The 16,358-nt window shown below is 35.8% G+C and overlaps 2 protein-coding genes across 6 annotated transcripts; both read left to right on the forward strand.

Annotated features, from left to right (window-relative positions):
* Nucleotides 1-139: 139 nt before the first annotated feature.
* Nucleotides 140-11,576, forward strand: LOC147063156 (uncharacterized). Its single transcript, XM_085959998.1, has 2 exons — nucleotides 140-764; nucleotides 11,566-11,576. Exons 1-2 carry the CDS (start codon nucleotides 140-142, stop codon nucleotides 11,574-11,576), a joined length of 636 nt encoding a protein of 211 aa, XP_085816124.1.
* An 843-nt stretch (nucleotides 11,577-12,419) lies between these two features.
* On the forward strand, nucleotides 12,420-14,843 carry LOC147063157 (uncharacterized). Of its 5 annotated transcripts, none has more exons than XM_085959627.1 (5): nucleotides 12,420-12,462; nucleotides 12,554-12,615; nucleotides 12,852-12,988; nucleotides 13,263-13,448; nucleotides 13,540-14,843. In XM_085959627.1, the coding sequence occupies exons 2-5, from the start codon at nucleotides 12,564-12,566 to the stop codon at nucleotides 13,672-13,674; spliced, it is 510 nt and encodes a 169-aa protein (XP_085815753.1). In that variant the 5' UTR covers nucleotides 12,420-12,462; nucleotides 12,554-12,563; the 3' UTR covers nucleotides 13,675-14,843. The 5 variants fall into 5 exon arrangements, with proteins under 5 accessions (XP_085815753.1, XP_085815755.1, XP_085815754.1 ...); XM_085959629.1 differs by having other exon boundaries at nucleotides 12,435-12,462; nucleotides 12,554-12,647; nucleotides 13,540-13,811; XM_085959628.1 differs by lacking the exon at nucleotides 12,420-12,462 and having other exon boundaries at nucleotides 12,473-12,615; nucleotides 13,540-13,811.
* The last annotated feature ends 1,515 nt before the right edge of the window (nucleotides 14,844-16,358 follow it).

Below are 16,358 nucleotides of genomic sequence, written 5' to 3' on the forward strand. Positions count from 1 at the left end.
GGTGATGAATGGGCAACCTCTATCTTTTTCTAGGGATCTTAAACTTTTAGGGGTTGTAATCGATGACAAACTAAATTGGTCAAAGCATGCGGACAGCATCTGCAAAAGAGCCGCGGTGACTTCGCTCAAACTAGCAAGAATGGCCAAACCCACATGGGGTGTATCTTCTGAAGCTCTTCAAATTCTCTACACTTGTGCTATTGAGCCTATGATCACGTATGCGGCCAGCATATGGCATGAAGCTGCCAAACGGAAAAACATAGCAAAAAAACTCAATACGGTTCAGCGAGCACTAGCGATACGAATATGCAGAGCTTACCGAACGGCTTCGCTCAATTCAACGCAAGCTCTAGCAGGACTTATGCCTCTAGATTTACGTTTAAAACAAATCGCTCTCATTTACAGAGCTAAGAAGGGCGAGGAGGGCCTCGCAGGTTTTCTACCTGACGACAGGCTTTATGAAAAACCGGTGGACTATAGAAGGCTGCCACACCCGGTTAGACTATTTTCTGAAGTGGTTTCTTATCCTGCAACGTTGGAAAGCAACGAATGCAATAACATGCCGATTTTCACTGATGGGAGCAAAATTGATGGCGGTACTGGTGCAGGGTTTGTGGCATACATTAATGGCGGTGAGATAGCGGCTCGTAAGTACCGCCTTGCCAGCTATTGTACGGTAATGCAGGCTGAACTCTATGCCATCCAATGCGCTCTGGAGTGGGCAGGCTCAGATCCAATTCAGCGAAAGCTCACCGAAAACCATAGTATTTTTATTTATTCGGACTCCAAAAGCTCAATCCAAGCAATTGGAAATCCGTTGTCTACTAATCCGATTGTCTTTTCTATTCACAGCGAGTCCGCTCTACTGAGACGGCGCCACCCCGAGGTGCACTTCAAGTGGATAAGGGGACACACCGGGATAGAAGGAAATGAAAGAGCTGACAAATTGGCTTGGCATGGTGCCTCTGAACCCAAGACCGCGGTAGCTTATGACAAATTTCCTCTGAGCTACGCGAAAATTACAATTTCAGACATGGTGAAAAACGAATGGAACTCACGATACATAAACTCATCGACAGGGGAGTTGACCCGAAAGTTTTTACCTTCAATTTTAGCAGCACGAGACGTCAGGGTGCAAAAGGGACTGTGTTTTGAGATGACTCAGATTCTTACAGGTCACGGAGTCATGCGAGCATACCTGCACCGGTTTAAAATAACATCTGATGGAAAGTGTCCATGCGACGACGGAAGCGACCAGGACGTCTTACATTTACTCCTAGATTGTCAAATCTTTAGCAAGGAGCGGCACAACCTGAACTTTTTATTACAGATGGCAGATGCGGACATTCGAGACCTTCCGGGGACCATGGCAAACGAGGCCGGAAGAGATGCCCTTTTTAATTTCTGTATTGATGTAATAAAAAGAATAAAAATAATAAATGGTGACATGTAAAGATGATTCATGCCTTTCAGATCCAGTGACTGCAATCATATAAGATAGGATAAGTATATACTTAGAACATTAGTCCAATGCGACATTTCTTTTACCACGGGAAAAAACTCGACTACAAATCGCAGTCCTCAGTTCCCAATGAATACGACAAAATATTCATCAGAATCACCTCCGCCTTGCGCTACTAAGAATTTTCCAGGGTTTTTGCAAGGCGGTATCATAGGCCCTGGCCGAATTCAAATCAGCAATACCCGATGCGGGTAGAAGAACAGTTTTCAATAAGGCATATTCTCTCAGCCGGCACAATTTTCATTTGACTAGCATCAAGTAGAGTAGTTTGCGTGCCAAAGTCCTTAAGAAACCTCGATAGTAAATGCGAGGTATCCATAAAGGCATCTAGAAAAAAAAAAAAGCTATCACACGTGACATTAATCATTATTGGGAGGTGAAACTATTAATTGAATTTTGTAAGCCTCTCTTTTCCTGGTATTTTTTATTAACAGTGCATTCATTCTTCGATGTATTATTTATACATGTTTTTTTATATTTGAATCAGTCCTAAGATATTTTTTGACAATTTTTGTGGCTCCGATAGCTCGAATATTTTCCAATATGATATTTTGTCTAAATAAACTTAAACATTGATCCTTAGTTACATAGAAAATGTATTAGATTCAAAACGTCACTACTAGGATAAGTCAGCTTTAAATGAAATGTCAGTTTAGACATATCGGTTTTGGTTTATCTTGGTTATTATTGTGAATACAAGCGAGGGATGACGTTCCACCGAAGGATATAATATGTAGATTGTAGATATTCAAACCGAGCTTAACTACTCAATTTTTACATAAATACACTTGGGAAAAGTTGGCTCTGTGGTAACTAGAGGTTATTTAAATATCATAAGTATGTAAGACTATCAAATACACACACGATGTGTATTAATTTACGAACTGCTTTTATTTTTATTTCATTGAAATGTATATTATAATATAATAGGTTGTCATTGAAAATAAAAGTGTAATATTATAATTGTTGTCATTCAATTATTGATCACTTTTGCTTGGCCTCGCACTATCAACTGATGAAGAACCGATCCAATTGATTATAAAATAATTTGGGATAAGTATTACATACTTATTGTGTTGTATTTAATATACTATCATATGTCCGTCAAGGCTCGAAGGTGACCTAATACTACTAAAAAAATAGTAATAGTTAAGTAGGTATTATTGTAAAATGGCAGGAGAGTAGATTACCTCTCAAATAGTGAATATGAATAAAATTTAGGTTATTTTACACGTCATGCTTATCCATCAAGCTACTGAAATATTAACAGCAGATTATATTTTTTTTATTTTCATAAATATTTAAAGATACTTACATATTTTAATTTATTTTAATACACACGTTTAAAATGTATTGTATTATATTGAAAAAAGCTAAAAAAATATTATTTTCATTCAAACTCTATGCAAAAAATATACTTAGACCGAAAAAACACATAACGAAATAAATAACAAAAACTTTGGTGTTTTACGGTTGCATTTTTAACGATCTACTTATTTATAGATAAGTATATACAATTCTGATAGTTTGTTATTTTGTTCTGCCGTGATGTTTTTATTTAGTGTTTTTCCTCTTTTCTGTAAAATTTAGTTTTGCATACGTATACTATACCTACTTATGCCTTTTGTAAATACACGTAAATTTAATTGTGCACATCTATAAATTCGACGAAGAAAGAGTTCTGTTTTTTATAAACATCGTATAATACTATACTTGAACCATACGTATATTGTTTTTAATATCATAATAACTTAAAAAACTTATTTATGCATAATATTATATACTTTTAAACTTTATTATATTATAAAGTCGAGAAAACGTTGAAGGATAATATTATTTAAATTCTTACCCATTCATTTTTAATATATGTTGTAAATATAAATATGTAGGTTCTGAGTTCTGACGAGGAAAGAATTCTTTTTTTTATATACATACCTACAAAAAATTATGAGGCATAATAATTCTCAATCCGTAAAAAAATGTATCCAGCGCAAAATGTATTTGTACAACTACTAAGTATGTAGATAGAAACATATTAAAGTATCTTGTCTACTTTCTCTACCAAATCGTAACGTACATCTATTCCTCTGCGCATTTAATTCGACCGTGCGCCCGGCGTCAAGTTGCCCCAGCGCTTATTTGTACCGGCGCCTACTTGTCCCGTCGTCCACTTGTTCTGGCTCCCACTTATCCTGGCGGCCAGTTTGCGGCGCCAAATCGTCAAGGCCCGTCAACGACTACATCTATCTCGAACAACAAATGTCAATTGACGGTGGTATGTATACCGAAATTTCTCGCAGAACCAAACTGGAATGCAGTGCATTTGGGCACTTGAAGAGTATCTTCAAAATTGACCACCCGTTGTGTCTTAAGCGTAAAGTGTTCAACCAATGTATGCCATTAACGTTCACGTAGGTATGCATGTGAAACATTGACCCTTAATGTAAGAGAAATTCAAAACTTACGAGTAGCGCAATGTAGCATGGAAAGGTGCATGCTGGGCATAACGCGTAAAGATCACAAAAGAAACTAATGGATAAGGGAGTAGATAATAGTACGCGATGTGATGGAGGTCGCTAAGTGGATGAAATGGCAATGGGCAGACATGTCGTTTGGCGAGTGAACAACCGCTGGACAAGTACCACCTTTGCAAACTTATAATGTCGGAAAGCTTTTAGAGGCCCGCTATGGAGATGTAACTGCCTGTCTCTTTGCAACACGGTCTCTCATGACCCGTAATTGCTAATTGATTGTCTGGTGACAATAACACTGGGGATTAGGAGGTGAGTGGGAAAACAAGGAATGGAATGGGAATATAAATGGCCCAACCACCTTCTATTGATAAAAATTCAGGGCTCGAAATGGTTCGGAACGCACCGGAGCGCCGTTCCTGTTCGTGAAATTGGTAAAATTATCGCTCAGTCTCGTGGAAAAAATAATTTGACCGTCTGAGCTAGATAGGCCATATTATAATAGAAAATCTAACACACTTATTTTTATGAAACACACATAAAATTTGATAACTATGTATTCTAACTATGATAACTATGTATTGTTCTTCAAAAAACTGTTGAGCGCTCCGGTTCGTAAACTTTTCCATTTCGAGCGCTGTAAAAATTACATCATTTCCATGATTCTCTCAAACAATGATGGCTTTAAGTACATGGAGGTATGTGACGGTGACAGGTTTGGAGATACTCTTTGTTAAAAGATTGCCTGTGCGAGAAAACGCCATAATAATATCTATCATATACCATCCCTGATAGCATTCATGTTATTACTATGCAGGAATTTACAATACATATCTACCTGTTATAAATATGAATATATTTATCATATTAAGAAATGTAATATTCTTGAGTGGCTTGTTTGCGTTATTCTGAAGTATTTATACCCGATGTTATTACCTACATTTATTTTAAACATGAGTAAGCATTAGATTGAATAGGTAGGTACATACAATAAATCCTAGACGGCCCAGACTACATAATATGATGCTACAGAAATTGTATTGTGTACATACTCGTAATATTTTATTACATAAAATCATATAATATAGCATTTTATTTACCCGATTACTCGAATTATCCAAGTCATTAAAAGTTTCTGGGGTCAATATCACATTTTGAAGGCATGAACTTCTTGCGTTCATTTGGACGCAGATATATAATATATAACTCTAATGTTTTAATACGCATCATTTTTAACCCGGAGCCTTAGTTGATATTTTTGATATAAAGGAACGATTGTCAAGAATATCTAAGAAGCAGTCTGCAATTCTCCAGATTTTTGGCCGTCGTAGACCGTACACAAGATAATTCTTAGTTTTCGGTGACCTATAGGGAAGGTGAAGCAGGAAATTAGCATCGGTGCGCTGAAGTGATTTAAGCAAAAGAGCCTTCATTCTGCCTTGAAAGAAATAGAGTAACATCATGGGTGGAGTAGTTTTGGTCAAGTATAAAATATATGAAGACTGCATTTAATTGTGGCCACGATCCTCAGCCATGATGGAACGGTAGAGAATATATACATATTATGCATAGTAAGTACTTAATTCACATAATTTTAATGATGACCGATTTTGTTAGCTCAAAAAGACACTAGGCATTTCTAGGCATTTAATATATAAAATGGTTTACACAATACGTGATACGATAAAAAAATATTTGACTTGAAAATCAAAAAATACCTTGTGCTTGTTATATTCTTCTATACTGGGTAAATAAGTAAGTATATTATTCAATATTCAATAAAAAATAATAGGGGTTTTGAATGTGATTCTTAAACATGGAATGCAATTTATATACTCCACAAAATACGCTATAACATCGTAATAATGTATAATTATAACATATAATATTAAATTTTTATATTAGATCAACAATGAATATAGTTTTTATATATTTAGAAAAAAACCTTATTAGGTACCTATCTAATACACAATAAAATATATATTAGGTATACAATTATGATTAACAACAGTAATGACATGTATTTTTAAAAAATACTGATAACCAATATAAACAAGAAAAATAGAAATAAATATCTTGTGTAAAATTAAAAATAAAATAATAAAAATCTATTATAAATTTAACCTATTCAACACGTCCAGAATCCAGAATAAACATTTATGGTGTTATAGAGTGAGCGCATGATACACAGCATCAAGAAACATCACATCCGTCCTGCGATGGGTATCATGAAGACCGCAGAGTTACAAAGTGATATTGGTGGGAACATGAAAGTTATATACTTTCCAGTACTTATACAAAGATTGTAAATCAATGCACGAAGAAGTAAAAATAGATATTTTAAAAGATAAATCACTGTTCGGGTAGATGGTAGATATATATTCTTCATACCCGAATATTGCATATATTTGAATCTAGCTATAAACACCTGGCCTGCAGGTATAACTAAGGTCATATTGTTGGGATCATTAGTATCTGTTTCTGTCACCCGCGCCATGTTATCTTTCATACAACCCGTATCAGGATATTAAAACAAACATTAGATGTCCCATATAGTTGCACAAATTTCGTAGGAGTGCCGGAGAATACCGAGAAGAGTGGGGTAAACACATTGAAAAGGCCGTTCAATAACCAAATCATCCCGGTCACGATCCTCAGTCATGAGGTCCTGATGAAAACTAATAAGCAGTAATATTCCATTTATCAAAAAAAAAATATATCTCCCTCCTCCTTACATGCGCGACTGATGTACCTACGTCAGGGGTAGCGAACCTATGGCACGCGAGATGAATTTGAATGGCGCGCTAATGAAGACCAATAAAAATTTTCAGAAAAGTTTTACAAATAAATAATATACTTACCTACATATAAAAAATAATGACGACATAGCCATGCGCTTTAACTTCGGGTTTTAATATTATTTTTACCAATCAACGCGCAGATCGCATTGTAAAAAAAATTGTAGGCAAAAAAACGAGCCGACTGCGAAAAATTGTGCAACCTGCGGCCCGCGGCGTTAATATTTTCCTAAAAAAAAAACAAGCTGACTGCGAAAAATTTAGTAGCCTGCGGCAAAATTTTTCACATAAAAAAAACGAGCCGACTGTTTGGCACGTCAGACAGACGAAAAATATTTTTATAATATTTTGGCACGCGTGTGGAAAAAGGTTTGCCAACCCTGACCAACGTAGTACTCTGACATTTTCGAAACATCTTGAAACCCTCATAACAAAACCATGCATATTGCTATCAAACTATGGCGTTTGAAAGTAAACTTTGAACTTTTGTGTATTTTCAAAGATATTTTGCTTGTCATTGTTTTGCGACCTTTTAAATCAGCCGACGCCAACCGCATACGATATACGTACCTATTTATGTAGTCACATATTATATTTCAATATAAGATTCAGTTCATGTACCTAATTGAATTTGAAATATTTAATACTTATGTGAAAATGTTTTATCGAGTAGTTTGTTGTGGAGCACACTGAAACTCCATCCTGTTTGGATGGATCCATTGTCTTGTTATGCGCTAAGTGCATGGCAACGTCAAATTGCAAAAGTTTACCTGAGGAGCACCACCCGTTACCATGGAACTTCAAGTGAGTTTTGATTTTCGGAATGCATCATTGCTTCACTATTTCCGATATTTCCCTATAACAATAGCTTCTCAATATTTTCTCTTGGCTAGCAATAAGTGACGTGGGCCATGGTAGAAATTTAGGTAGGTATGTACTATTACGATAATAAAAATTCCAGAGAATACTATCGGTATTTATTAGTAACCCCCTCACACATAATCAACTATGGTTTGGCTTATAAAGTCATGGGTCCCGGGTTTGAATCCAATGTCCATTTCTCATAAAAACATAAATATTCTCATATAACTTCCACTGTGTGAAGATCCATAAGCTAGTACCCACGTACGTTCTTGTTCGACGGTTTTGCTCGATCGAGCATGTTGACTTGGAAGCATGCTCGTCGTTGCGTCCACACAGACGAGCAACTCGACACAAGACGCTGTGAGGCCACCGTCGCACCGCCACGACTTTGACCACGAGTGAGAGCGAGGCCACACTAGCCTTGCCGGTGCGTCCTCACTCCTCACTCAAATTACATCGCGTATGAATTACAGACCTTTTTTTCGTATAGCGCAATTTGTTCGATGTCGAACAAAAAACCATCGAGCCAGATGGTACACACGTTGAGACATGTTGGAATCAGCGTAAAACCGTTAAGGGGGATGTCATCAAAAGTTTCGTTTTTATAGAGCCATCTATTCCTCGAATTACAAAGCATATAGGTCAAAATTATATCAGAATCTAATTCCAATTACAATCCAATTTGAATGAATCTTCGAGGCATCTTATCTAGATGTCACTGTAATTATATATTAATAAAAAATCTAAAAACAGGTGATATAATTACAGTTATTATTTAAACAATGGTATATATATTTTTTGCATTTTATTTCAATCGGACTTTTTTATATTTTGTCAGATTATTATAAAAATATACGTGGACCATCGACCTGGTAGTACCTTATAATAATTACTTATGTGAGTTTAATTGGAATGGATTGGATTGTATTAGAATTTGGATTTTATAGTAATATTAAAAAAATTTATACATATAATAATATTGTGTAATGATATTTATATGTGATAACAATCTGTGAATTATTGACATTCTCATAGTAATGAAGATAATTAATTAGGTATGGAATCATTAGACCATACACACGATCTCCATAAAAATGGCGTCATAGACTATTTTACAACACATTTTTAGAAAATAATGATTAGGTTACCTAAGTAAAAATATAAATATTATCAATACATTATTAGAACAATCCGAAGATGACAGCCGGTTTGGTGTTTTGAAAATAATTAGGCGGCTCTCGTGGTGCAGTTGGTAAGGCGCTCGCCTTCCACCCGAGAGTTCCTGGGTTCGATTCCCAGTCATGACAAAAACATTTATGTGTTTTTCTCAAAGCCTGGGTGTTTGTGATTGTTCAAAATTACTAACAACCACCTTGTACGAAAAAGCAAGGACATGGTTATTAATAATTCTAAAAAAAAAAAAATATACCCAAAACATTGACAATAATAATTTATTCTCATCATAAGAAAATATACCTAACATCTGAATAGAATTTAGACCGGACTCAAAACGGTACGTCGAATGTGTTGATAATTTATTTTTTCTGGCATTCACAAAACGTAGGTAATAATAATAAATGTAGGCAGGCACACTGCAGGGTTTATTTGGAAAGCATCTGTCAGTCGTGCAGGTACATACCTAGTAATATATCAATGCTAGCTGCCATCAATGCTGGCTGAATTGGCTGGACAGGGAACTCAGAAATATTTTTTTTTCTTTTCTGTGGTCTCGGACCATCGCAAAAAAGCAACGTTGCGCCAGTTTTGATTTGTGACTAGGTATAAATATGCCAGTCGAGATTATTTTTGGTAGGTAAATACTTCTGATTACTTATACAAATATTGGAAACTGGTTAAGTGAAACCAAATAAGGACTGATCTAATTATTTAAATCTGAATAGGTAGGTATATCCCAAATTAATTTTATAATTAATTTTGACATTATTTAGTTTGCAGATATTTTATAAGTAATGTTTTTTTTTTATGTAGCTACTTACAAACATTGTATCAATTTTATTTTCGATGAATATATATTTAGTAGGTATGTTAATTACTTAACACATTGACTGCTGATTAGATAATTGCTTTTTAATTACCACTTTTAAATAGTATGCTAATTATGTCGATTGGCCACCTAATCGTTACGCACTAGGTACGTCTTTAGTGTCCAAGTCGATATGCCCTGGATCGAGGGGCCCTGGCATCCCCAAACATGAAAATTATCAGAATGATTTTAAACATTGAAATTGAAAGCCAATAAACTATACCTTTGGGCTTAGACAAATAAAAACACGGCAAAAAAATGATTTGTAATAATTCTCCAGCACCCTTTTTAGAAAAATTTCTTAGATTTTAATTTCTAACACAAAAATTTTGAAAAAAACGAAAAAAACAAACAAAATTTTAGAAACCCAATCCCTAATGAACTGTCAAAAAATTCTCGGTGTCCAACTTAATTCAGGAGTGGTGTTGGTCATGGCTGGGGAGGGCTGACAGGGCTCTAGTCTGGGGGCCCGGGTTGTGGGGGGCCCGGCGTGTCGGGTTGACCAGATAAGTGAGATAAACACACATCATAAATTAGCTTTAATAGTAGAAAAAGTCGCCTGCGGCGCTATTACACTTCATGGCCATGAACATTTTCAATTACTTATATAATTGTGCAATATATTTTTTGATTATTACGTGTCGATACTCGACAGCTCCATTATTAAAGTAGATGTATTAAAAATCGTCAATAATTCACTGTATAAGTACCCTTAATTTGAACTAAAACACAATTTGAAAAACGTTAATGTAGTGTTTCACACTGCCTTTAATCTTAGCGGTAGGTAGGGGGCCCGCCAAATATCCTAGCCTGAGGGCCCGTTTCAGGATGTGGGGACCATGGTCTAGGTACACCGAGTGCAATAGACAAAAGACCGATAAACGATAAATTAGGCTGTGAAGAAGAAAAAGAGCCTATGGGACTAATTTACATTCTCCTCCTTTGCCCCCCCCCCCCAATATTAAATCCTGGGTGCGCCACTGCTTATTGGGGTAATAATTAGATTCATTTGCGAAAATTCGCGTTCACATTCACTTGAAGTGGTAATAGAATTCAATGCATAGGTATAATATATCAAACGCGATAGTTTTTCAGGATATGTATGTCTTTTCATATAAGATGATTCAGGAAAATTAACTTGTACCTACCTACTACGTAAGCGCGAACATTATTTCGTCTAATTGCTTTTTTATAACTGAGAATGTCTCAGGAGCCTACCTACCTACCTAGGAGTTACCCAAACTGAGGTTGCCATGCACTCAAGTGTGCTTTAACCGAATTTATATGACTAGTCAAGAGTGGCCATGAAAGAAAGGAACACATAAGCAAAATTAAAAATTTTGGTAGCTCATACAAAGCTGATAATTATGAATTATCTAAGGAAGTAAAAACATCTTCACGTTGACAGTATGACGCCGCAAATTTTCTAAATGCAACAAATTGGCTTTTGTGGGACCAGATCGGGCGTTTTACTTTTTTTCTTTATTTCCTATTTTTTTATTTAAGTAGGTACTTCAAAAATTATCGTTGTTAGTGTTATTATTATATAAAATCGCTGAAATTAATAAATAGATACCTACCTTAACAATATAAGTTTTAATGAAAAATTGTATGTGTTTGTTTGTGGGGGGGGGGGATGTAAATTTACCACACCGGCTGACGGGTGACACCAACCCTATTTACGCCACTGCTCAAATGCGTGAATTGATGATCCGCACACACACAATAGAAAAATTAGAGGGAACGTTGCTAGCAGTGTATTGAAATTGACTGATGAATGTTTGCTTTGTTTTATCAATATACAAGTAAACAAATGAGAAGACGGCTTAATGTAAATGCTAACATAAATTTCTCAAATTGTTTCAGATCATTCGTAATAAAATATATTACCATGTGCATGCATACTAACCGCACGTATCTACATACGAGGTAGGTACCTATTATTCATGCGAACTAGAATCTAATACAGATGACAGTTATTTCGGTATCGCACGTTGTTGCCGCTAGAGGCAGCACGTCCTTGACGACTGTATTTAATTTGAAATTAGTAAATAACATAATAAATATAAATTAAAATATTACGTTAAATATATCTAAAAAGTAAGAAAAATATATTGAACAGGCCCACGTTTTCGCTTGATGCAATTATTGAAAATTGAACATTTTTATTTTTCGTAAAAATCGATTGATTTTAGATTGAAAAAAAAACATTAAAACTATAATAAATTGACAAAAGAGATTCACTAGTTCCAAGAAAACTTATTAAACAACATTAAATCGATAATTTTGTTTCAAGAAATTACTTGGAACAATAAATATTTATTTTAGTAAAACCCTTATTTTTAGCCATTTTTTCAAATTTGTCGCTTTCTCTTTGAAATAAAAAAATATATTTTATTTTTCCCATTGTATTTAGATAGGTATCGATCGATTAAAATATGTTTAAAGCTTTAATTTGATAATGAATTTCTATGCCTCTCCCCCTTAAGCAAGAACGTTCGTGTGTACTTACTGATAATAATATGTGCTGGCCAGGAGGGCGATTCATGAATTTAGCATGGCCGACGTGAGTAGTGTGAGTAGTCATAATTGGATAGTGATGCTTCGACAGAAGCACACTGTTCCTTCCTGTGTCCAATAATGCAACCTAATAATTGCCAAAAACGGGCGTACATTTATGATCGCCTAAGAGTTTTTTTGTCTATGCCCACATCTGACAGCTATTTCTCGCGCGCAAAAACTTTCATAAGAACAGATACGTCGGTAAGTCAGATTTGTTTTCAAATATACTGTTTCTTTTATAAAATAATATGTAGAAATCATACTAAAAGTGTATTTATTTATTCCTTTACAGAATTAACAAAATGCCAGCGGCAAATAGCCACCAGATGGAGCAATTGGTAGAATTCATGGAATGTCAGTAGCTACCACGTTTTTATTCAATACTCGTAAGAAATGTAGCCTACTAAAGTTATGCCAACATGTGGAATTAACACAGTTCGAGACATAGCCTGTGTCATTATTATGACATACTTATAATTGTGTAATGACCTCGTTTTATGAGACTAAAAACCAAACCATAACTTACTGTAACTCAAACCAGCTTAACCGCAATGATATGGAATACTATAACATTACCATATTTTCCGTAGTGCATCCAGACCTCGTCGCCGGAAGGCTCACCGGGCAGTTCACCAGCCTCGACATGGAGAGGTTGTGGACAGAACTGTCGGAGCAATTAAATGCTTGTTTGGGCGGTGCTACAAAATCCCACAGACGGTGGAAAAAGGTGATTTACTATTTATTACTAGTATTGGTAAAAATTATTATTTATTTAAATATAATAGACTGTGTCAACAACCTATCCAATATTATTTTACAAAATATCTTACTCTCCACATAAATCCACCATAGGTAGCTATAGATAGCAAGTTCAAGTAAGAAATGTTTTCATAAATTAAACCACATCTTTTGAAAGCATCCCAAATGTCACTGCTGTAAATAGTACTAGATCGTTAGTAATATTGTTGAAATTGAAAATTTCTAATTATTATTGTTTACAGGTATGGCAAGACACGAGGCGGAACACGCGGGCCAAAATGGCCAAAATCCTGATCTCCCAGAGGAAGACAGGAGGCGGCCCGCCCTGTAGAATCCGGCTGTCTGCTCTCCAGCAGCGAATTATGGCTCTAATAGTGCCATTTACAGTTACTGGGGAGCAAGGTAGACAGGGCAATTACACTGGGGGGGTAGGTCATTCATGTAATTCTATATTGATTAACAGTATAAAAGGGTTCACCCGTCGCACGTTTACTTATGGTGATAACATTTAATTCACAGGTACCACAGGAAATTTTGGGTCGCGTCTGTGTCAACGTCGGAGCCCCAGCGGTGGATCATCCAACCCAGCACCAGCAGCATGGAGGTGGCACTCACCGCAACCCCTCTTACTGTACCTACTACAGCATATTCTGAATCATCATCAGATGCAGATATGATGACAACCCCCGAATGTGCAATTTCTGCGACACCACGGCTCACGGCTCAAACTGTTGCACTGGAAGACAGTGCTGCTTTCACAAGAGCCCATGCTGCTACAAGTGAAGGCAGTGCTGTCTTCCCAGCAACAGTGAGAGCCCACAGGCTCTCGTTGTCACAAACTTCTGTGGCAACGCAGACAATGGGTCCGGTGCCCGTGTTGAATGCCGCCGTAGAGTTGCTGACCATCAACGTTGCTGCGCTCAGGTCTGACATGGTGGCTCTCGGCATTGCAACCAGGTCAGACACGCAGGCTCTGATCATTGCAGCCAAGTCAGAGACTGCGGCTCTGATCGGTGCAGCCAAGTCAGAGACTGCGGCTCTGATCGGTGCAGCCAAGTCAGAGACTGTGGCTCTGATCGGTGCAGCCAAGTCAGAGTTGAGCGCACTAATATTAATGCTAGGTGCAAAAATTGACAATCTCGGCTATGCACCGTAATCGCTTCTTTGGGGTGGTTGTTGCTATTTCGGGGGTTTCACTGAATCATAATTACCGTGTTGAGCCGAATATAAAATAAAATTTTACAGCATCGTGTATATCAGTATAAGTGATCCTTATTACATTTTAAACGATGTATGATTTCACCTGTTTACAATCAACTGTGAAACATTATTTTATATTTGTCTCAAAACAGTTTTTTCATGTAAATACTCAAAAGAAATCTATTTCAAAGTATACATTCATGTCAGTATCCTTATGAAAAACCAATAATTTGTCTAGTTCTGTTTCAATGCAGTGATTTATTTAAATGGAATTGTTTAATGAGTATTTATGTGTGTCTGCATCTGTGATTTTTCCAGCCTTATATTGTTTGTTATTATTATAATAAGTGTCTTGAAAATTTGCAAATTTTATGCAAACCTATATTAAATTTCATATTTTGTGCGTATAATTACTATGTATAATTAGTCTATAAAATATTTCTAAGGAATTGTTTAAAGAGTGTTTATGTGTGCCAGCATAGTGTATTTTGTTTGATATTATAATAAGTATCTTGAAAATGCAAATTTTACGCAAAACTATATTAAATTTAGTGAATTGTGCTATTGATTGTGTACATAAATCATTTTTTGAGACAGGATGAAATAAAATTCTAAAGTATATGAAATAATCATTTTTTTTATTGCTTTCATATTTCACAAGAATATTCAAATATTCTAATATTAACATAGAGTAACAGAATCATAGTTTTGATTTTTAAGTATGTGTCCGATGCATATCGGCGTCAAGATATGAAAACCTCATAACTTCACAGTTTTTTTACTTATTTTATTTTTGATGAGCTATTGAGGCGTCTTTACTCATGTGGTATTTATTTATAGTTACTGATAGATACTTCGCTGCCTTATTTCCAGGTTATTCCTAAGAGGTAACGTAAGAGACTGTTTTGTGAAAACCGGTGATCAAATAGATGGGTAATTGAATATTGGGTCAGCAAAGTCACAAAAAATCTTTTTTTATTGTGGCTTCTACAATAAATATAGAGTACCTATTTTACTTACCGAGCAGCCATGTCGTAGGATGTTGCCTATGGATAAATTCCATGACAGTCCCAATTTCAGACATTTTATAAATGTGAGCGTCGTTGGTGCTGCCCGGAAACAGTGCATTCACGTTAAGAATGCGCAACTTTGCATCACATACCTAACGAGAAAGGAGATTAAATAGGATTAGACAAATTTATGCAATATTTTGCTGTATATAATATTTTAATTAATTTGAATAGTTAGCTTACCAATTGCACATTGATAGAGTGATATAGTTTTCTATTGACGTAGATATACTCCGGGCGAAGAGGATCATTGGCAGGTGGAGCAACAATTGCCACATGTGTGCAGTCGATGGCCCCCGATACACCCGGGTAACCGTATTTGTTGTAAAATCTGAAAACAAGTAAACATTAAATTTTTTTTAAATTTGGCACAAATGATAATTTACGTGTAGATAATTAATTATTTTATATAAGTACTCACTCTTGTTTCATAGGCTCCAAATTTTCAGAAGGGAATAGCACCCATTCGTTCAACAAATGGTCATCAATGGCCATCGTCACTTCTTGAACGGCTCTGCTGACAGATGCTTGGCTTATCATAACTGTGTGCTCATCGCCGACACCCGTTTGATAATTTCCAGTCGCCAAGAACCGAAGTGTGGCTAAAACCTACACACAAGAAACAATGTTAAGCGACAAACATTTAATATTTTTTTCATTACCTATATAAATAGACATCAAAGTTCACCACTCACCTTAGTTTCGACGCTTAATGCCGAAGATCTGGGTGGAGGTGCCATCAATTCTTCCAACCTGGTAATAAGTCGATCTGCTAATCGTTTCGATAACCGAAAACGTTTTACAAACGAGTTGTCGGTCATTTTGAACGCATCCGTTCGATTACCGAATTCTGACTGCGGGACTTCCATTTTGTGGGCGTAAAATAACCTAAAATATGTTAATAACATCATATTTAATCAGTATTTACCCGTCAACGTTGCGATATAAAACGTACGTAGATAATTAAAAGAAAGAAACGTCTCCATTATTAGAATATTCAATACAAGATACAACAATATTTTACAGACAAACTATTACAAAATCACAATAAACACCTCCTTAAATGAG

This window comes from Rhyacophila brunnea, unplaced genomic scaffold (genome assembly GCF_057557595.1).
Source record: "Rhyacophila brunnea isolate RB1 unplaced genomic scaffold, BYU_Rbru_1.0 scaffold_9, whole genome shotgun sequence".
Lineage (NCBI taxonomy): Eukaryota > Metazoa > Arthropoda > Insecta > Trichoptera > Rhyacophilidae > Rhyacophila > Rhyacophila brunnea.

What these genes read in the sequence shown, in the direction of transcription:
- LOC147063156 (XM_085959998.1), top strand. Translation starts at nt 140, where the DNA reads ATGGCCAAACCCACATGGGGTGTATCTTCTGAAGCTCTTCAAATTCTC.
- LOC147063157 (XM_085959626.1), top strand. Translation starts at nt 12,746, where the DNA reads ATGACCTCGTTTTATGAGACTAAAAACCAAACCATAACTTACTGTAAC. An exon ending in CCCACAGACGGTGGAAAAAG is followed by an intron (nt 12,989 to 13,262) that starts GTGATTTACTAT and finishes TATTGTTTACAG; the next exon opens with GTATGGCAAGACACGAGGCG. An exon ending in AGGGCAATTACACTGGGGGG is followed by an intron (nt 13,449 to 13,539) that starts GTAGGTCATTCA and finishes TTTAATTCACAG; the next exon opens with GTACCACAGGAAATTTTGGG.